Genomic DNA, 22099 nt, shown 5'->3' with positions numbered 1-22099 from the left:
AAAGCTGTTCCCTGCTATAAAATGGTCTTTGACTTAATCTGCACTGAGATTGTCTCTGGGTCCAAATCATGAAGAATGAGAATACGGCAGCTACGTGCAGCAATTCTTCTCTGAATAATCAATTCGGAAATTTTTTTTTGTATTAACCGAAGATTTGTGGTATTCCTCTATCAAAGGCAGTTTTTGCTCGTACCTTCTATTGTGAATTTTTCAAATGATTTACATTTTGAGTCAGAAAACAGTCTGTAGACCTTGATTGCAGCTTCAATCAAAAGTATAGCTGAATATCAAGACCAGATTTAGGATTTCATAGATTTTTTCAAGTCAAGACTGTAGATTTACAAATAAAGAAATAATTACTCTCTTTTAAATGCCATTCTTTCATGATGTGTATATGTATGAAATCATTGATAGTCTTGTCAGGTATATGTTCATTGAATTAAGTGTTATATGATGGTTATATTACCAGTATTTCTATATATATAGTTATGACTGGGAAATGAATGATTTATTTTTCCCTCACGGGTTATTCAATACTCTCTCTCTCCAAAGATGAAAGATTGCTAAATGCACCAATTCTTTTCTGGAAATTACTAAATTACTTAATCTCTTTGTTTTCTGAAGATAAGCATTATTACTATCATTTCGGAGTCTCTGAATGGCTCTTTTGGAAATTGTTTTTACACCAGTAAATGGAAAGAAGTTATTAATAACTTAATAATGAGGATTACTAGAGGAAAGTTGTCTTTTTTGCCAGAACTCTGGAGAATTTTCTTCAGAAGTCTGTTACCGTAGTTGGTAAATTGAGGTCACTCCAGAGTTTGAAAAAGTAACAATGCATGTCTTTGCCATACATACCTGGTGTAAATGACTATTGAGAATGCAACAATAAAACAATTAATAATATATAAGTGTCTGCCTCTAGAACTGTACTGAGGCTCCTCCAAACATAGGTAACTAGCAAGGAGGTTGCTATTACGAGTCTGTGCACCTTGCATAAAACTTGGATAGGAAGGGGGTTGGGCCATCCCTGTCAAATGTTACGCATAGATATCCTATAAATTATTAGGATAGCAAAATGCTCTAACTCGTGCATCAGCTAGTCCCCCAAGAGGAGGCTGATGTGACATTTTGGATGTCCGTAACAATATTTGGGGAGTGAGGGATGTCATGTCGTACATTGTAGAATACTCTGAAACTGTAGATGATGTTGAACTGACAAATGAAATGGATGGAGAGTTGGTTGGGCTCGATGGCACCAATATATACAATCACCTTTCTGTAAAGAGAAATAAGAGTTTTATTTATATGATTGTACTGAATATTTTGTCTTTCCAAACATTCCAGAAGTATTTAGAGAATAAGTTTTCAGAATGCATCAATGTTATTGCATTTAGTATGAATTTAAAAACTCTTTTTTTTCCCCAAAGGACTACAGTGAGTAAATGATGATGAATGATTTTGATAATGATTGCCAATTTCTTTACCTTGCATTTTGTTGTAGATGGACTGTTCGTGTATGGAGCTTGCTTTGGAAGGGGAGAGGCAGTGTAAGGCGGGAGACTGTAGAACAGGTGTCCAGTTCTTTGAGGCGGCGGTACAGTCTGGGACAGACGACCTTAAAACCCTGAGTGCCATATACAGTCAACTCGGGAATGCCTACTTCTATCTTCAGGAATATGGGAAAGCTTTGGAGTACCACAAACTAGATTTGTCTCTAGCACGGTAAGTTTGGATTGGTCCTCAGATACATGATGAGTTTTATATGTTAATGTATGGTGTATCAGAAACAAAACTAAGGGCAGAAATTAAGTGTAGATGGTGCATTGTATGTATTTGGGTAAGGATATCAAGGTATCAAGGATACTTTATGTTTTCAATACCACTGCATTTGTATGGGTATAATATAAGCCTCTGGATCTCTATCTTTCTGACACATGTCAGACATGAAAAATGGAAAAATTCTTATATATAAATAATTATGTCTGTAGTTTAAATATCCTTTGAAATATCTGATTGCATAGCTAATGGTTCATTATAAGATTTGTTCATCAAATTAGACAGACAAATGGTTTTATTACATATTATGCTGGTAGATGTGAAATTTAAGTATTCCAATTAGTCAAAGTAAATGTATGTATTTTGTAATTTATATCTTCAAAAGATGTAGTTTAATAAAAAACATAATTTACCTGTAATCAAAAGAAAAAATAAGATCATTTTAATGTTAGCTGCGAAAAGACTTTTCACCATATGTAAATTCAGATAAACCACCATTGCCATTGTAAAACATATTCATTTTGAATATTAAGGATATTTGATGTTTTCAATACCACTGCATTTGTATGGGTATAATGCCATATATACATGTACTATGTATTCTGTACAGAAAAGGGTAAAAAAAAAAAAAAAATTAATCAGTGAATTCATTTATCTTTGTAGGCATGAATTTTTGTGAATTAAATAAATATAAAAGTTTCAGGGATATGTAGAAACATTCAAAACAATATTTTATAAGAAATTTCACTTCAGTGAACAATGAATTTCATGGATCAACTTCATTTCAAATCCATAAAAATTCAGTGAAATGAATATTAATGACACCACAATTTGTGGTAAATTACATGTATAACTTCTATTGTTTATTGCTGTTGTGTGTATAGTTTATCTTTGTAAAAAGTATTTTTAAAGGGGAAAAAACCCCTCTCATTTGATTGATCATGTTTGCAGTGTAAAAAGAAAAATATGTGCCACTACATCTTTCATTGGTTTTTATTTGTGATGAATGGCTTGGATGGAATACTTCACAAGCTTAGAGTTGCCAGGAAATGTAAAATCCATATTGATTTTGAACATTTCAACCATCTCATACTGAGCAGAATAACTTTGAAATCATGAATGTGTAAGAATAAAGGCTATTATAATGTTTGATAAAATCAATTGTTTTTGTTTAAATATTCTTGCTGACTCAACATCCAGTGAAAAAAATGTCTTCTTGAGAGTCAGAAATTAATAAAAAAAATATGGTAGTCAAACATGGAAATAACTCAGTGGGAAATAAATCAATGTAGTTGATCTTGGGGGATAGTCTAGCTAACCCATTTGTATGGTTGAAAAGATGTATTCAAGAATTCTCAAAATTTCTGTTTGCATTTGTAATTTATATGTCTATATATAAAGACCAACATACCAGTTCCAAGTACAGAGGGTTCCACTTAATCTGATCGCGGTTAATGTGATATTTCGGTTAATCTGATATAAAATCAAAACACCGATCCATTTGCTATATAAGCCTTTGTAATTTCTACTGATAATCTGATTGAAAAAAATGTCATTTTCGCTTAATCTGATACGATTTCTGTCGGCCGATCAAATATCAACGTTTTCACATCTCTTCCACCATGTCCACACCTCGTGTATTACCTCTCACTGTGTAAACAGCTTGGCACGTGCCTAAAACTTGCAAATAACGGTGCTTCAGGGGATTAGTCACAGCTCAACGCACACAGATGGTCAGCTGGTCGGTAGATGAAAGATACCGACATCGATAGTTCAGCCCATCATCTAACACCTCTATTCCTTTGTTTTATTAGTTGACACCCCTTTTGTGTACACAGTAACTCTTTACAGGGCATTAGTTTCACTTCAACACACACGGGTGGCTCACTTCTTCGTAAGATGAAAGCTACCGACATCGATAGTTGTTCCGGATGACCGCACACAGGACTGACCTTACCTGTGTACACATTTTACTGTTTTTTCATTTACTAATTGCCTGTGTTAATTTCATGCTAGGCTTGCACCATTAAGCATTATTTAAACATGTAATTTCTGAATCAAAAGTGCTTGGGAACATGTGACATCGAGGAAATTCTGATTACTCTCAATTTTACATCGGGGTAGAAATCTTAATGAATAAAATTCAAATAATTTGTTATCATGCATAATTAATTATTTAAGAGCATTCTACTATACCAGAAAAAGAATTAAAATAAATTGTCCAGGTGAAAAGAGGGAATGTTTAGACAGTTAGCCCTTATCACTTCCTGTTAAAATGGCCGCCACTCTTAAACCATCGTAATGAATAGTGAAGAAGGGAAACATTTTCTTTTGAGCATTTAAAAACAAAATAACGACTAAAATGCTATTTCATTGCTAATGCAAGGTAAATTATTTCATTATAAACTATTGAGAAACAGATTATATCTGTTTGTTGATAAATTATGTATTGAAACAAGTTGTATTTTATTCTATACCAAAATTAAATACCACAAAAACGCTAAATTGGTTTATCTAATAATCGGTTAATCTGATAATTTTTGCCTGACAAACAGACTATCAGATTAAGCGGAACCCTCTGTATATCAGTGAAAAGTCTTTGGGTGACAGCCCTAAATTCCTGATAAAAATATACAAGGATCTAAAGTACAGAAATTAATGCCAAGTGATTACTGTAAACCAACTTTTATTCACAAGCGAGACATTTTTGCTATGTTTACTAGAGCATCATCATGGAGAATATCTCTTGACATGAATCATTTCTCCTCATGTCTTTTGTAGTTTATTATAACAAATAGTCTCATTTTAATCATGAAAATAAGTTGCCACAAATAACCTTATCTTTGGTAAGTTGGGAAATAAAGTTGTCGCTAATAAAATTTGGTTTACCAGTACATATGTACCGGTACTTATAAGGTGTATACATGAAACAAATTATATGCAACAAATTTTTGGTGATACTTTAATTATCTTATTGACCATTTCTCAGTGGGATTGAGAATGCCTTGAAGAGATTTACAATTCTGACATTTACAGTCAATTTAATGCACGTATCATTATCAAAATGAAGTACTGGTACATTGTATGTAGTTAACCCATCTTGGTTCTGTGTTTGTCACTTGAGCCATGCTTGCATACATGTTTCTGACACATACAAGATGTTGAGCTGGATACCCCTTTCAAATGAGGCTCGATTATTTTGTTGTTTGGAAAGAATGTTCCATTAAATTGTTGAGGCATTTTTCATCTGAAAGATGTTTTATACAATTTAATTGACTGCTAAGAAAACTGCACATCATGATGTAATTCTCAGCAAATTGTTCTTGTATTTGTTAACATATGATCCTAGTATTTAGTCTGTGTGATTTTACTAATGGAGCTTTAATGATATTCATGGGCTGCTTACAATCTTATAGACAATTTGTGTTTACAGAACTCTCGGAGATAAAGTCGGTGAAGCCAAAGCCAGTGGAAATCTAGGAAACACTCTCAAAGTTCTGGGCAAATTTGATGAAGCCATTGCTTGTTGTAACCGACATTTGGAGATATCTAGGGAACTGGAGGATAAGGTAGGCTAGAAATAGCAGCTAATAACCCAGACAAGCTGCATACTACAGTGTTGAAGATATCTTGTAAATATTGGTTTGATTGCATCATTCCAAGCACACAAAATGGATTTAGATACAATACCACTTGCATTTTTAGTTCATCAGTAGTATTAATGTCTTTTCAAAAATAACAATTTGTGTTCCACATATGAAAGCACAAGTCAAGTTTAGTGCAGTAGCAAAGAATAATCATTATCATTTTTAGAGCTTATTTAGAGCAGTACTTCTGATGATATCCACCTACATCTGGAATGGTTACATCTCTAATTGGTATACCATTCTTGCTTGTGACAGTGAATAATTTGCTTTTTTTTTTTTTTTTTTAAAAAGGATCTTTCATTTAATGATATTGTGTTCTACTGGCTGCATTTATCCTTGTGTTACAGGTAGGAGAGGCCAGAGCTTTATACAACCTGGGCAATGTGCATCACGCCAAAGGTAAACACACAGGGAGGTGTGGCGACCAGGACCCAGGGGAATTCCCACCAGAGGTCAAGGACTCTCTCCAAAAGGCAGCAGAATTTTATGAGTAAGCATTCCAATTTACTGCCCCTCCTGCTGTGTTCCACAAAATTAATGACAGCTATAAATCATCAAAATAAGCAAAGAAACCAAAATATTTGACCTAAAATGAGGAAGCTAGTGTTTTCTAGAATCGGTCAGTGCATAAGAGTACAAATATTGGGTTGTCTTATAAACCTCTTGATTTCTATCTTTCTGACACATGTCAGACATGATATTTGAAAAATTCTTATGGATAAATAATTATGTCTGTACATGTAGTTTTGATATCATTTGAAATATCTGATTGGATAGCTGATGGTTGATAATAAGATTTGTTCATCAAAATAGACAGACAAATGGTTTTATTACATATTATGCTGGTAGATGTGAAATTATGAGCATTCCAATTAGTCAAAGTAAATGTATGGATTTTGTAATTATCTTCAAAAGATGTACCGGTAGTTTAAAAAGAAACATAATTTACTGTAATCAACAGAACAAATAAGATCATTTTAACTTATCTTATACAAATGGGTATTTGTGTCATAATTTATCAAACTCAGTCCAATTTCTGTAAAATATTTATTCCTTTTTGAGTCGGCTCGCGAAGCGAGCGAGTCCTTGTTATCATAGCTGTTTCTGCGAAAATTTTGCACTACATTATTCATGCGCTAATGATTATAGTGCATGCATTAACCTCTTTTATTTGCGTGATTGCCAATTTGAAAATGGTTAAACAATCTTTTCTTTTTTTACACATATATTTTTTAAGTTTTTCTTGATATTTAAATACGAAAACAAATCAAAGTAGTTTTTGTTCAATCGCCACCCATGAATTCGACAACTTACACGCGGAAAACCTTGTTCCATATTAAGCGTAAAATCTATTTTTAGAAAAACCCAGCTCGCGAAGCGAGAAGACCCTTGCTGTCATCGGATCTCTTGGAGTGGATTTTGAGCACAAACGTGAATTGATAATGTGCGATATAATGCAAATAGCTCTTTTTTTTTTTTTATTGAAATATACTGGTCCTTTGTCTCTATCCTACAATATTATGCATTGCCAGTCTGGCAGGCATTGCCAGTCTATCATTGAAATGTCAACAGACCGTGTTGAATCAAAGTACTGACACGATATGATGATTCAGGAATCAGACATTTATTGACCCTTTTCTGCTTTCAACATGCAGAATTTGAAATAATCATGAATTAAGTATAGAAGTATCTTATTATCACTGGCTACAAAATATCAAAGATAAAAAAAAAATCATGAATCGTTAAAGATAATTTTTTTAAATAAATAGGATATCTAAATATTATCATATAATTTAATATGATAAAGCTGGTCTCATAAAGGTGATGTCTGCCACAATGAGCCCTGTAATCTTTGTTCACCTATGTTTAATTTATTATCAAAAGACAGAAATTTTTTTTATGTATTACTAACAATGAAATAAAAACAAATACATCAAAATATTGACAACATGTTCACAGCGAGTCGACTCTTAGGCTCTTCAGGCCTTTGATTTATCTTTGGTTCATGTAAAATTGTAAGATGATAATGCTGTGTTTTATGTCCAAAGTTTTAGAACTGCAGTTGTCCTCTTCTTACATCAATAGATTTGTGTGTACTACTGGCACTGTACCAGTTATCGGCTAAAATTTAACGTTTTCTTTTCGTAATTCCTTATATCTTGATTTTTTTGGATAAAACCTGACATACTTTAAAAAGTGAACTCCTTATTTATCAATCTGTCATTTTATATCATTATTTAGAACACAAAACATCTTGTTTTGTGCTTTTAAGCACGCCCCGAAATTGCCGAGTTTTTACGATTTACTGTACCAGTTATCGGCTTCGTGATAATAACATAGTAAAAGTCCGTGTTCATGTTGATTTTATACTCTGCTAAATGTAGTTTGAAGTATGCCCCTTATGAGGTCAGACTAAAGAATTCGGGGTCATGATACATTGTAAACAAAACTCATAAAATAATTCGTTTATTACCATACGGTAATACACCAAATCGTATACTATTCAATACATAATTGTGCAATCAGGCGTTCAATTGCACTACGAATCTCTCGGAAATTCGTGAATTCCTTTTGTTTATACATGTTAACTGTATTGAATTTATATGTCAAATCAAAGAAGGGATATATTAACGTACCACAAAGAAGTTATATTCTATTTTTAACGTATTACGTCACTTCCCCCACTGCTGAAAGTGCAAAGATGTAAAATCAGCGGTAAACAATGATCGTTTAAGCTCATGTTTACAACATATTCAGGAAAGTTTTAAGCAAACTTACTTTTCTTTATTCGAAAAAGACGACTGAATTAAAAAATCTTGGATTGTCGCGTGCTATCAACCCGAACTCTCAGTTTAGCCGATAACTGGTCTTAGCCGATAACTGGTACAGTACCAGTATGGAAAATATCTGTCTAAAATTAGATATTAGTGGGAATTTAGCAAAATTAGGAAATATCAAAGTTAAATATCTTGTAAAGGAAATTAGGATCATTTCATTACCATGTGTTTCCCTGTGCTATCTGTATCATGGTTGAATCAGTCGATACAATATTTCAAATTTCTTAATTATCAATGACATTAATCAGTAAAGTTTGACATGTTATCTTTAGGCTTTATTAGAAACTATATTGTTTGTTCTGTAATCAGTGCATTGTAGCTATAGAAAATTTAAATTGATTTATAAGAAGAAAAAAAATGAATTTGAATGACAGGTTTTTAGATAGAATATATTAAAAAGGATTTAGACAAAACATAATGTTAGATTTCTCAGTTATTTATGGTTTCTTTCATACATCTTTGAAGATTGAATTAGATGAGAGACAGAGAGAGAGACAGACAGACAGACAGACAGAGAGAGACAGACAGAGAGATGCAGACAGAGAGAACTTTGTAAATAATTTATTTTTGTTAGCAAGAACTACAAGACACTTCCTGAAAATTGTGAAAGTATCTTAACTTTGTTGTAATGGTATTATACTTGACACATTTTAGTCTTTTTCTCTGTGGACACTGGGTCTGAATTTTATCATTAATGAACAGACTTATGCATGATGTATTTGTGAAGTCTTTATAGGAATCATAACTTGAGTTTTGTGTTGCGTGTGTAGTGTTTGATTTTTCGTGTTGTATGTCAGAATTCTAGTTTGTGTATTGATTTTTGGACCAGTCAACTGTTTTACATGAAATCCTTTCCATTAAATTCAAACTCAATACTAGAATTACTAAAAATAAAATGAAGTGTTTTTCTTTTTATGGTCTGGTTCAATAGTTATGCTTTTATACAGGGAATTAAACAATACACCTGTGTATTACTGATGCAAGGCATAAATATCAGTTTATGGCCATTTTTACATTGATTTTGCAGTACTTTTAAGACCAATCAGGAAGAGTAAAAATATATCAAATAAGGATGACACATGTTTTTGTTTCAGAGGCAATTTGCTAATTGTTCGAGAAATCGGGGATAAAGCCGCCCAGGGTCGAGCTTGTGGCAACTTAGGCAACACAAACTATCTCCTTGGAAACTTCAGTGCTGCCATACGATATCACGAAGAGGTAGGATTAGTTCAGTCCCATTATAACATTTGTGTATGGACTTCCTGCCTGGCATCAACAGGAAACAGTAGCTCAAAGAGAACATTGCTTTAAGATCAGATACAAGCAATCCAATGTCATAAAAACAAACTCTGATAAAAGATTTTATAATTTGAATTCACATTTGGTCATGTTGAATTTATAGAGTCCTTTCACATACAAACTATTGAGGCATATATATGTATATTTGTGGTTACATGAGCTTGAAGTATTATAAGGGTTATTAAAAGGTCAAGGTCATTGGGGAAGGTCAAAGTCACAGATTTTATAAAATTCCAGTATATTAACACTGTGTATTGAAGGATGTATAATAATGTCTCATTGTCATTATTTCCAAGGTTTTTAGTTTTTCTGGCATTTGAATTTGGCATAATGGGCAATCCACTGGTTTGATATGAAGATACATTAATAGGGCATCATTAAAAATAGTGTAATTGCCACCTTGGGATTATAAGGATTTGAAGAGAAGGATGTTTTTTTTTTTTTTTTTAAATTTAAAGCGAGATCTAAAATTGATGCATGAAATTCAAATAATCCAAACAACTCATTCAAATGATATGGCCCATGGGACTTCATTGAAATTTCATATTAAACTGCTGCTTCTCCCTTGCTAAACACAAGTCAGTAATTGACCATACAAAATGATATGTAATATGCAATGATTGCTTTATGGTGTAAACCCAGTCTGGTTAAAATGTGCTTACAAGGATTTATTTCTATGTCTCACATCTAGTGTGTAATCTTTCCTCTATTTCTGTGCAGCATTGCCTGGGGGTCCATTTACTAACAGCCTCAAGTAGTGCATTTTAAGTGGAGTACATTCTATCCTTGTTTTGTTTAGTGAATCATGAATGATAAACAGCATGCCATTTACAATCGGGAGGTATAGTATCACATTAGTGGCTGGTTGAAATCAAATCAGGTGTCATATCATCCCAGAACCACCAAGGGAATTTATCCATTATGGTTATGCACAAAACCACAAATTTTACTCCTATCAATATATATTATTCAAGAATCATAGTAGATTTCTCTACAATGGAAACAAATGGAAATAATTTTTGTAGACATAAACAGTTTGAGTTTTGTAATAAAGTTGTATTGATCCTACTTTTGTGTGTATGTTCATACATTATTTAGTGAAGTTGTCTTTATCCTCAGTTTAAAACTTATTTTCCCCTTCATCATGGTTACTTATATTAGAAGTCTATACTTGTTCACATTTGATGCTTGTTTAGAAAAATTAAGCCAATCTCAGATGAAAAGAGTCATTTGATAAATGTTAACAGCACTATTGTTATTGATTTATAATTATAGCAAGTAGTTTTGTTTCAATGCTTTTGTAAATGTGAATTGTAGATTTTAAAAAATCCTAACAATATAGCTTTAGGATACAGAAAAAATTATATATGAGTAGGAATCAAATTATTTTTCTGCATCAGTCTTTTATCATCTTTATTCTGGGTGACTTTTAGTATTGCTGGACTGGAAGCAATGCTCTCATCACTGATGAACAATAGCCATTGTACAGAAATAGAATTTTTTAATGGAGAAAATAATGGATGTATAATTTCAATTTGATCTTTTCTTTAGAGGCTAGCCATAGCAAAAGAATTCGGTGACAAGCAGGCGGAAAGACGAGCTTACAGTAATTTAGGAAACGCACACATCTTCCTGGGAGAATTTGTTGTGGCAGCAGAAAAATACAGGCAAGCCCTTTCTTGATATATGTGATTAAAAAGATTCATTCTCTCCCTCTCTCTCTCTCTCATAATTTTTGGATTTTAAAGTTTTCTGTTGTTTTGTACAGGAAAACTCTACAGATAGCCAAGCTTCTCGGTGACAAAGCCTTAGAGGCCCAGGCTTGCTACAGTCTAGGGAACACCTATACACTTCTCAGGGACTATGAAAAAGCCATTGAATATCACATGAGACACTTACAGATTGCCCAGGAGCTCAGTGACCGTGTGGGAGAGGGCCGGGCTTGTTGGAGTCTGGGCAACGCCCACACAGCTCTTGGGAATCATGAAGATGCCATGCAGTTTGCTAATCAACATCTACAAATCTCCAAAGAGGTATGCAGTAGAATTAATAATTTTTTGGAGCATTTTTGTACGATTTTCTTACTAAATTCAGCATGGGTACACAAGAGGAGAAAAAAAATTATTTCGGTGTGATTTTATAGTGCAACATGTTTTACAATTGAAGCTTTATATTCACATGTCTAGTGTACATGTACCTACATGTGTATATGTTTTCTGATTAAAATTACTCCGTTTAAAGATAGGGGATGAGACAGGGCAGCTGACAGCTCAAATGAATCTAGCTGATCTCAAACAGGTGCTTGGAATCAATGGAAATCAGTAAGTAGTTAAAACAGGTATAAAACAACCCCTATTCTCAAAAGAACTATTCTAGATTACCAAAAATCAAAATCACACACCTAGATATTAAAGTCTTTTTCCGATAAATTAATTTAAAGAATTTATACATTTTACTTTAATTTATTAATTTACAGACACCTGGACGAGAGTGATGTTGGAATAAGTAAGTTATAATCATGCTTAATAGTCCAGTCATTCTATGGTTATACCTCAAACTAATTGCAACAGAAATGTTTTTTGTGGAATTCGTGAGAAATATAACGTATAAAAAACATATCAAAAATCGAGAAAAATCGAAATAGGGGAAAGTCGTCAATTTTGGCCCCAAAAAAATCTAGATTTTACTTCAAATATTATGGAACGATATGGCGCCCGTAGATTAAGAATGACAATATGGGAGACAACTCGTAATGGTCAACTGCAGACGACGCATCTAGGTTCCATCCTTTTCATTCTGGTAAGTTAATATAAAATTTATATATAAAAGTTTTATACGTATTTAACATTCTTAAGAGTTAACGCTACCATGCAAGGTATTTTGGATGTTTTTAAAAGGCGTAGATACACGGGAAACGTCAAAATGTAGTACTCGGCAGAAATGAGCTCATTTCGGTTTGCCGAGGTTTCTAAAACCAGAAATCACATACAAAACAGCTCTGTTTTTTATATTTGGACTACAGTATATATATTACATACATTAAATAGTCCCGTAAAAAGGGAATTTTATTCTTATTGCAAGGAGTTGCTGACGAAAAAAAAAACTATGGAACGTCGATAGTGCCAAAAAGGTTACAATGTAACCAAATTTAATTCATGGAAAAATGAAGTTCTACCGATAATCAAATACAAAATCGATGCAGACAAATTGTGTTATAGAGCTACCATTTATTTTTTCATGTTAGTATGGGGGCTAGGATGAAATAAAAAAAAAAATAGGGAGGACAGAATGAGACAATTTCAAAAAAAATAAAATGATAAAAAATGAATATTTATTAATCAACTAACAGAGGGAAATTAATATTCAACAAAAATACCATTTTACAATTCAATTGAGAACAGATAATACATCGGAATAACTTATTGGTTATAAGTCAACATATACACCTTTTTTAATATTGTATTCAAAACAAATCTTATATGATAAAAATAATATGAAAGCAAAATCAAAATAATTGAATCTCATCTTAACAGTTTGATCTTCTTTTTTTTAGGTAATGATGGATGCTTGTGTTTTTTGTCGGGTGTCTCTAAAAAATGGTGAAGAAATAACACAACTAAGAGAAAAAGGATGTAACACAGTTAATAGGACCAGCCAAACCAGAAATGATACAATCGTCACAACTCCAGGACAAAAAGTTCATCAGAAATGTCGACGTGATTACATTAATGCTAAATCAATCAAGAAGGACATGCGAGAAAAGGATGTATCGATAACCGAGCCAACTCGTGACTTACGATCTTCTACTCCTGATTTTGAGTTCCAGAAGAACTGTTTATTTTGTGGATATTTTGCAAAATTTTCAGAGAGCAAAAGGGGAATCGACGTGTTTCCTGTCAGGACAACAGATTTTTCTAACACCCTTAGAAACATCTGCAAAGAAAGAAATGATGAATGGTCCGAAATCGTTTTGAGGAGGCTCAACATTGCACCATCAGATTTGCACGCGGCAGACGCAATATACCACCAAACATGTAGTGTTAATTTTAGAACTGGTAAGCAAATCCCCGTCTCGAAGCAAGCAAACAAAGAGGTCAAACGAACGACACCAGGACGACCAAAAGAAGATTCATCAGAGAAAGCTTTCCTGCAAATAGTTAGACAATTAGAAGAAACACAAGACGAACTTGCATCCGTAAGCGATCTTGTTCAGGCTATGGAAGACATTTGTGGAGATAAGGCGTATAGTGTGGTGCACATGAAAAAGAGACTGCAAACTTATTTTGGATCCGATATCATCATCACGGAAGTAAACGGAAAGCCGAATATAGTCACATTCAGGAGAACAGCATCATCTATACTGAACGAATTTTACAGAAGACCATCATCTAAGAGTCCAGAAGAGGAAAAGCTATCGATGATAGAAACAGCAGCTAAATTAATAAAAGCTGATATCATGAGTCTTAAAGATTCAAAAGCTGTGTATCCGTCTTCTGTTGATATAACCTCAGAGCAAAACATTATATTTGTCCCAGATTCGTTACAAACATTACTACGTGCATTATTTAGCCAAAACGACTTTTCTGTTAAAGTTGCATCTGTTGGTCAAGCTATTATTCAGGCTTCCCGACCAAGAACACTTATTGCACCGCTACAAATTGCCCTCAGTGTACAAATGCACCATCACTTTGGATCAAGATTTTTATTGGACACTTTGAACACTCTTGGTTTCGCTTCTTCCTACACAGAGGTTCAACGATTTGAACTTAATGCTGCTGCTGCTGCTCATGACAGAACCAACACACAGTTTGGGAATGGCACTTTCGTTCAGTACATAGCTGATAACGTAGACCATAATCTTAGAACTTTAGATGGTCATGGAACATTTCATGGTATGGGCATGATTGCAGCTGTCACTCCGGGATTCAGACTTGACAAAGCTGTCCCTAGGCTGTCTCCCACACTAAAGGAAATCTCTGACCTAGCAAAAATTAACATAGAATATTATAAAATACAATCTAAACAATCGTTACAGGCAGAGTTCGCAACCATGAATTATGAGCCAAATATGATCGATACAACCTGGAAGTTAGACCTTCTGTCAAAAGTATGCTGGCCTTTGACATGCAACCGACCCAGTTGGTCAGCAATTATGCACAAAGTGATGGACGGTGATTACCCAGGAAAATCATCTGTTGTTTTTTTGCCAATGATAGACATGAATCCTAGTGATCTCACATGTATAAATTCAACACTTAACTTCATAGGCAAGCACGCAAAGGCTCAACATTGTGTACCTATTTTGACATTTGATCAACCCCTCTATTGGAAGGCAATGAACATAATTAAAGATGAACCATTGAACAGTCCTTTAAAGTCAGTTATCTTGAGACTTGGAGGCTTTCATTTAGAAATGAGTTTTGTAGGCGGCATTGGTCACTTGATGGAAGGATCAGGAATTACTGAGCTACTTGAAACAGTGTATGCACCAAATGCAGTAACTCATATGACTAGCGGAAAGGCTATTGCACGAGCAGTAAGAGCACATTTTTTGATAGATACAGCTCTCACGTCAATAATCTTGTCACACATATACGGCATACCACTTCCAGATGAAATCGAAAATGAGACTGGTACCAATGATATTAATCCAGCAAATTACATAAATACCGACAATACCGATATTAACGCTGAGGACCTTTTGGATGAGTTGCATGAAGCAGATGCGATGTTGGATGAACTACTGAAAGGGGACATATCCGTCGAAAAAGCTTGCGACAATGTTTTAATAGATCAAATTAAATCTAGGATAGATAACTTTCGGGAGTCACACAAAAGTTTTCGCACTTCACAATTATGGTTCCAATATATGGATATGATAGATATTCTCCGTAGATTCATCAAAGCTGAAAGGACTGGTAACTGGGAACTACATTTACAAACAGTCAAGGACATGCTTCCGTATTTAGCAGCTTCGGGACACAATCTGTATGTCAAATCATCACGGGTATACTTACAACAAATGGACAACTTGAAAACAACCCATCCAGAAGTATTAACTTTTCTACAATCAGGCCATCATGTTATAAGGAGGAGTGATAAATTCTGGGCAGGTCTTTCTTCTGATTTGGTCATAGAACAGGTTTTAATGAGAAGCCTAAAGACGACAGGCGGTATGACTCGAGGAAGAGGTATGTCAGAGGGTCAGCGAGCCCAATGGATTTTATCTATGCCAGACTGCGCGGAAATGAACAATGCTTTGCAAGAGTATACTGGAGTCAATTATGGAACAAGTGACCAACATAAAGAAGGTGGGGAGTCAAGGAGATCTAGAGACTGTCAAGATTTGAAAACATTTTTATCGTTTCTTATTAGCAGAAGTCCTTTTGTAGAGGAAACGAGTTTGCGAAACATAGAAACAGGGGTCTCGGCGGACAAATTTGTCAATGTTGATAATTCGAAGGAATTAGGTATTAAAATACTGAAGTCCATGGACGGAAAAAAAATAGATGAATTTTCATTTAAAAGGAAAGAACAGGCCACTATCTTAAGTGCAAAATCGGCTATCAAAGTTGATGATGATGTCATTATTGTTGATTCACAGCTTCTCTTCCAGCGCTTTCTTGCTGCATCAAATGGCATATATGAAGATCAGTCCGAAATATTCACCTATGAACTCTGTAGTCATCCCAGCTCAATGTTTGATCCAAATGGTCTCATGCGAACAGCACAAAAGTCTAGTCTTGCAGATGCTATTTGGGGAAAGGGCGATTGTTGCGCATTTGAAATGAGCGAAAACGACGAAACTCAGTATGTTATTGATGGTGGCTCTCTTCTCCATTGTATACACTGGCAAAGCGGACTTTCTTTCGGTGAAATTTGTCAAAGGTACATTGACAGCGTAGAACGGAAATACAGTAAAGCTATAGTTGTATTTGATGGATATGCTTCGGGTCCAGATACTAAAGATGCCACTCACCAGCGGCGCACCAAAGGAATCATAGGCACAAAAGTTTCATTCACAGATAGAACTCCTTTCAAATCTAAAAAAGAAATGTTTCTAGCAAACATTGAGAATAAGCAAAACTTTATTAATCTCTTGAGTGCAAAGATGGTAGAAAAGGGAATCAAAACAAAACACGCAGATGCCGATGCTGATGTATTGATAGCCCTTACTGCCATCGAATCGGCGAAAACAAAACCAACTGTTTTGCTTGGAGAGGACACTGATCTTTTGGTACTACTCCTTCATCATGCGGACGTTACATCAAATTCGCTGATATTCAAATCCGGCAATGTGTCAAAAGTAAACACACATATTAAAATATGGGATATTTTGAAGACCAAATTGCTGCTTGGTGAGGAGCTATGTACATTGTTACCTTTAGTTCATGCTATCAGTGGTTGTGACACAACTTCAAGAATGTTCGGTGTCAGTAAGGCAGCGACCCTAAAGAAATTTGGAGAACATGACTTTCTCAAGACTCAGGCACAGTTACTATGCAATGCTAACGCAAAGGATGATGTTATTTCTGCTGGTGAAAACATTATTTCCTCTTTATATAATGGTGCTCCATATGAAGGACTGAATGTTCTTCGCTACAGGAAGTTTGCTGCAAGAGTATTGACAAACAAAACATGCGTTCAAATTCATACTTTGCCGCCAACATCAAATGCAGCTTCATTTCATAGCCAGAGGGCTTATCTTCAAATGAAAATGTGGATGAACAAGGACAATCTAAATCCGTGTGAATGGGGTTGGAAAGTCGCTAATGGAAACCTTGTTCCAGTTACGTGTACAATGGACGCAGCTCCCTCTAAATTGCTGAACATTATTCGATGCAATTGTAAGACAAACTGTGACACTAAAAGATGTACTTGTAGAAAAAACGGACTTGAATGTTCAGTAGCTTGTGGCGAATGTAAAGGAACTGGTTGTACAAATTCGAGCAAAACAGTTGACATGGACGATTAAGTGACAATCAACTTCTAGAGATTTATGTAGAATACGCAAAAACATAATAAGCATAAATAAGGGGTTTCGGTAAAACAATTCCATGGTTTTGTTATCATATAAAGTAAATATTTTGGTTTAAAAAAAAAGTATCATACCGATCAATCGTTTTTTATTGTTGTTATAAGATCTATTGAATTTACGAATTGGTCATTATTTGATTCATCTAAACACTTAACATATATATAAAATTAATTTGAAGACTCATGATATAATTTAATTTTTATTAAGAAAACATAAATTCCCAGTTTTTATCAAAAATACTAACATTTTCACCCAAAATTATCACTTCCTATACTTCACAAATCATCATAGTTTATTTTTTTTTATCATTGTTATAAGATCTATTGACTTGATTAAAAATTATGTACGTTGCTATTTTCTTTTTTTAGTTACAACAAATTTCCAGTTTTCGGCGATTTTTCATCAAAATCCAAAGTTTTCACCCAAAATTTTCAATTTCCTGAACTTTGCAGTTCATCAACGTTGAAATAAATCATAACTATAATAAGATCTATTGACTTTCTTAAAAATTTAGTCCGTTGCTATTTTTGTTTTTTAGTCACGGCAAATTTCCAGTTTTCGGCGTTTTTTCATCAATATCCAAGGTTTTCACCCAAAATTAACAATTTCCCTTCATCCAAACATTCTCGATTTTTTTTATGTTCAACAGTTCACCTAAACCAGCTTGGAAAACTAGAAGAACATTCTGTTGCAATTAGTTTGAGGTTTGGTCATATTTTGGCTAGAATGACTGGACTATAAGCCTATAATTATTGTGATAACTGTATGTCTGCATTAATTAAATTGAGGTGGATGATATTGGGATATATGATGATCAGATCTACACAGATACATGGAAAGCATTTCTTTTAAAGGTCGGCGACCGTTCAGAAGACACAGCATGGAGAATATGGAGTTAATGAAACTTACTCCAGACAAAAAGGTTAATTAACAGGGAATTATTAAAACATGAATACAATGCCAATTTCAAGTTTTCAACAAACAAAATTTTATTGAAATTAAGATAATGCTCTTAAAATTAAACAAATCTATTATTTCAAGCAAAAAGATAAGGATAGTAAATTGTCATAATCTTTATACATTATTCTGTTTGACTCAATGGACTTGCATCAGATTTAAATATACAGTTGAATTTCCTTACCCAGGGGGAGACAGGAGGAGCCAGGCCCAAGATGAACAAATTCATGAAATCTGCCAGTGTAGCAGTAGAAGTAGACAGAGAAAAGAAAGACAAAGTAAGATATGTTGCTCTACAGTCCATCTATCCAATTTTCAACAGAGCTTCAGTTCTGCCGCTAAATTTTGGTGAAAATTTATCTTTCCATATTTAATTTTTACCATGCTTCGGTAAGGCATTTGTATTAGTTAATTTCCTATAGATTGCACTCAAAGGTATTTCAATCTGGTGAATGCTTTCATATGTTTATTTTTACCTTTGTAAACAATAGTGTTTCTAATGAAAAGAGCCAAAAATATCTTTGCTTTAGCAGCTGTCTATTCAATTCTGCTATTTAAATGCGTTCATTTATTAAACGGGTCCAGATTTGGCTTACGGGTATTTGCTTTCTACTTCAGTCAGACATATCATACAGCTTTTTTGTCTCTGCAGCAAATGACACAAGAAGAAATGAGTGAGGATTCATTCTTTGACTTGTTAAGCAAGTTTCAGAGTCGTAGAATTGATGATCAGAGGTGTTCATTCAAACCCACAGCTCAATCTGAACCAAAACTTGAGAGCACAGAAAATTCACTTAAAGAAACAGGTATAGCTGACTCGCTGACATTTTTAACGATAATGAGGTTATTTACCATGGGTAAATGAATTTGTTTAAATTCAGTTGAGTTCAGAGTACCACATTAAAATGTGATTGATTTATCTCTGTCAGGAAGTGAAGAGTTTCTGGACATGGTGGCAGGTATACAGAGTTCACGGATGAATGATCAACGAGCAGAACTTCCGCGGTATCCAGGTCTCAACTCCCAGGAGGTCATCACTCAGTATCTCCACAACCAGCCAACAGAAGAGCCTGATGATGCCTTCTTTGAAATGCTGATGCGTTGTCAGGTACAATTAACTACTTTAAAGTATACTTATAGATTACTGTAGAAGCAGAAATATTCATTTAATTTAATTTTGTTATTTTTGTTGGAAATATTAATCAACGAAATTAAATCCATGAAGAATTTTTAATGTAAAGCATTCATAAAAACAGAGTTAATACGTGATATATTTTAGAAATTACAATACATGACCATGTATGACAAAATCAAATCCCAACGAAATTTTATTTGGTTTAAAAACAACAAAATTTTAACCGATCGAATATATCTGTTTCTACAGTGAATTTCAAAATGGGTTGGTTAGGATTCTCAAATAAGAAAAGCATGTTTGATATTAAAAACCTGAAATATCAAGTTCCAAATTAACTAACTTGATGGTATTTGGTTGTATTATATACATGTACTAGTATAGACGGAATGCAGTTTGCTCTCAAACACTTTAATAATTAAAGTTTCAATTACCTTCTATGAAAGTGTTTACTCTCACTGGGGAATATTACCCCTTTAAGAGTTGCCAAGAGGAAAGGTAATTTTTGTTAAATTGCCCTACAAGATGTGCTGAAATCTCATAATTTAGATTTCTCTAGAAAAATATCACTTAAGGAAAATTTTACTTGAGTGAACAGAAGTAAATGACTGCTAGCACTTATGCACTTAATTTTATTCATTTGAACCCATACGAGTAATATGCCAGTTTTTCTGACTTTATTTTGTGTTGCAGGGAAGTAGAATAGAAGACCAGAGAAGTGCAATGCCCCCACCCCGGCCCGCCCCTACAGTTCCAGATGAGGACTTTTTTAGTTTAATTCAAAAAGTTCAATCCAGTCGCTTGGAAGAGCAAAGGACTACGTTACCTAAACTTATTCCTGAAACAACAGGCAAGAAGAAGAAAAAATAGCCCCAGTGTGAGAGTGAGGATACTCGCAGTAGTACATGCTGTTAAATTATGTTGACTGTTAGTGAACTTGATTTTTTTTTCTTTTTAAACTAACAGTATGTGCTTCAAATCAAGGTACACAAATTTTTTACTTGATGTTTTGTTAAAATGATGAGGTGCATAGCACAAATGTATTTATTTAATAAGATGAAATTGAGCATGCTTTAAAAATGTGATATACGGTACATAAAGTACTTAGCAATGTAATTTTTGATTTGAGCCCAGCTTCATGTACCAGTAATCAGATTTCTGTTTGAACTTAAAACATACACCCCTCTTTTCTTTACATAGGAAAAAATTATCACTCATGTTAGAAAATATCTCAATTTGTTTTGTCCCTCCCAAAGAGCAGCAATCTCTGAAGATGGAGAAATCTCTGGTTGTAGATCTCAATTTGTGTTGGCTTCAAAAGAATCACGTATATCTGTAGGTCTGTTTTTATATGTTTTTTATATGTACTTGTAAATGTGTATATTTTTAGAAGGAAAATAATCTTCCCCATTCTTGGTTACCATATTTTTAGCTTCATTTCCTTTCTATCATAAGTCTCATTATTAGATAAACATGTAACATTTAACAGTTGTCTTTTCACTTGAATATTTTCAACAAGTTAGAGTATTTTGCAATACAATATCAATAAATACAACAGGTGCTTGTTTATACATGTATGTTCTGGCATGTCATAATCTTGTGGCATTTTCTGTGTTACATTAGGAAAACTTTCCAGAATCAGTATTACAAAGGAATTGGTGTTGTAGAGTAGATCATTCCAAACTACATCCTGGCATTACTATATGAAAGAAGAGAGAAAGATATGGCATGAAAAGAATGTGAACATTATGTTTCAATTTCATTGTCTGTTGAATGTTAATGTATGATATCTATGATTTAAATGTTTTACATCATTTCATGGGACCATAATAAAATGTGTAACATATTATGTTTTGTTATTTTTTTCACATATTTTCATATAAATAATTTTCAGAACATATGTGGTTATTGTGTGGTGCTATGAGACCTAAGTACATGTGGGTGAAAATGCTTGGGACTTCTTCTAAAAACCGTTTTTAAAATTTTTCAAAGTTTGTAGCTTGTTGGGAGTTGATTTTAATCAACTCTCCTATGCAGTCACTCTGGCAAACCGAAAGTGAAACAGTGTTTGGACCAAAGTACAAATCATCGCCGCTGATAAGACTTAGTTCTTGAGAATAATTGATAAATTCGAAGTAATGTATGCTTAAGCATTGTTTTTCAAGGAAACTTCTTTATAAATACCTTGAAAATAGTCAGATTTTTAAATGGTACGAACGATTTAGATATTTTTTGTAGTTGTATGTATTCTTACGCCAGAGTTCAATATAGTCTCGTACTCTACGCTCGGCTGTCTCCGAAAATCTCCGACAAGCAGAGAGTCTCTCTTGCTTGTCGGAGATTAACGGCGACAGCCGAGCGTTTGGTTGAACGAGGCGAGGGTTCAACTGCTTGGATCAATAAATTTTCC

General features: G+C 33.9%; 2 protein-coding genes across 3 annotated transcripts in view; both read left to right on the top strand.

The window, feature by feature from the left end:
• Positions 1-21536, top strand: part of LOC105337235 (G-protein-signaling modulator 2) — a 34993-nt gene extending 13457 nt beyond the window's left edge. For both annotated transcript variants that reach the window (XM_011441869.4, XM_066075426.1), the window contains exons 3-15: positions 1505-1725; positions 5213-5348; positions 5774-5916; positions 9358-9481; positions 11114-11229; positions 11331-11595; positions 11804-11883; positions 12039-12067; positions 18455-18522; positions 18746-18835; positions 19210-19363; positions 19487-19665; positions 20383-21536. In XM_011441869.4, coding sequence (XP_011440171.3) covers positions 1505-1725; positions 5213-5348; positions 5774-5916; positions 9358-9481; positions 11114-11229; positions 11331-11595; positions 11804-11883; positions 12039-12067; positions 18455-18522; positions 18746-18835; positions 19210-19363; positions 19487-19665; positions 20383-20559 — 1782 coding nt within the window. In that variant the 3' untranslated portion in view covers positions 20560-21536. The remainder of the gene's footprint in view (positions 1-1504; positions 1726-5212; positions 5349-5773; positions 5917-9357; positions 9482-11113; positions 11230-11330; positions 11596-11803; positions 11884-12038; positions 12068-18454; positions 18523-18745; positions 18836-19209; positions 19364-19486; positions 19666-20382) is intronic.
• LOC117689325 (uncharacterized) lies at positions 12290-17595 on the top strand. The gene is made up of 2 exons (XM_066074321.1): positions 12290-12361; positions 13116-17595. Exons 1-2 carry the CDS (start codon positions 12290-12292, stop codon positions 17535-17537), a joined length of 4494 nt encoding a protein of 1497 aa, XP_065930393.1. The 3' UTR covers positions 17538-17595.
• Positions 21537-22099: the final 563 nt, after the last annotated feature.

The sequence above is a fragment of the Magallana gigas genome, chromosome 2 (genome assembly GCF_963853765.1).
Source record: "Magallana gigas chromosome 2, xbMagGiga1.1, whole genome shotgun sequence".
Lineage (NCBI taxonomy): Eukaryota > Metazoa > Mollusca > Bivalvia > Ostreida > Ostreidae > Magallana > Magallana gigas.
This window is presented reverse-complemented; position numbering and strand designations above follow the sequence as displayed.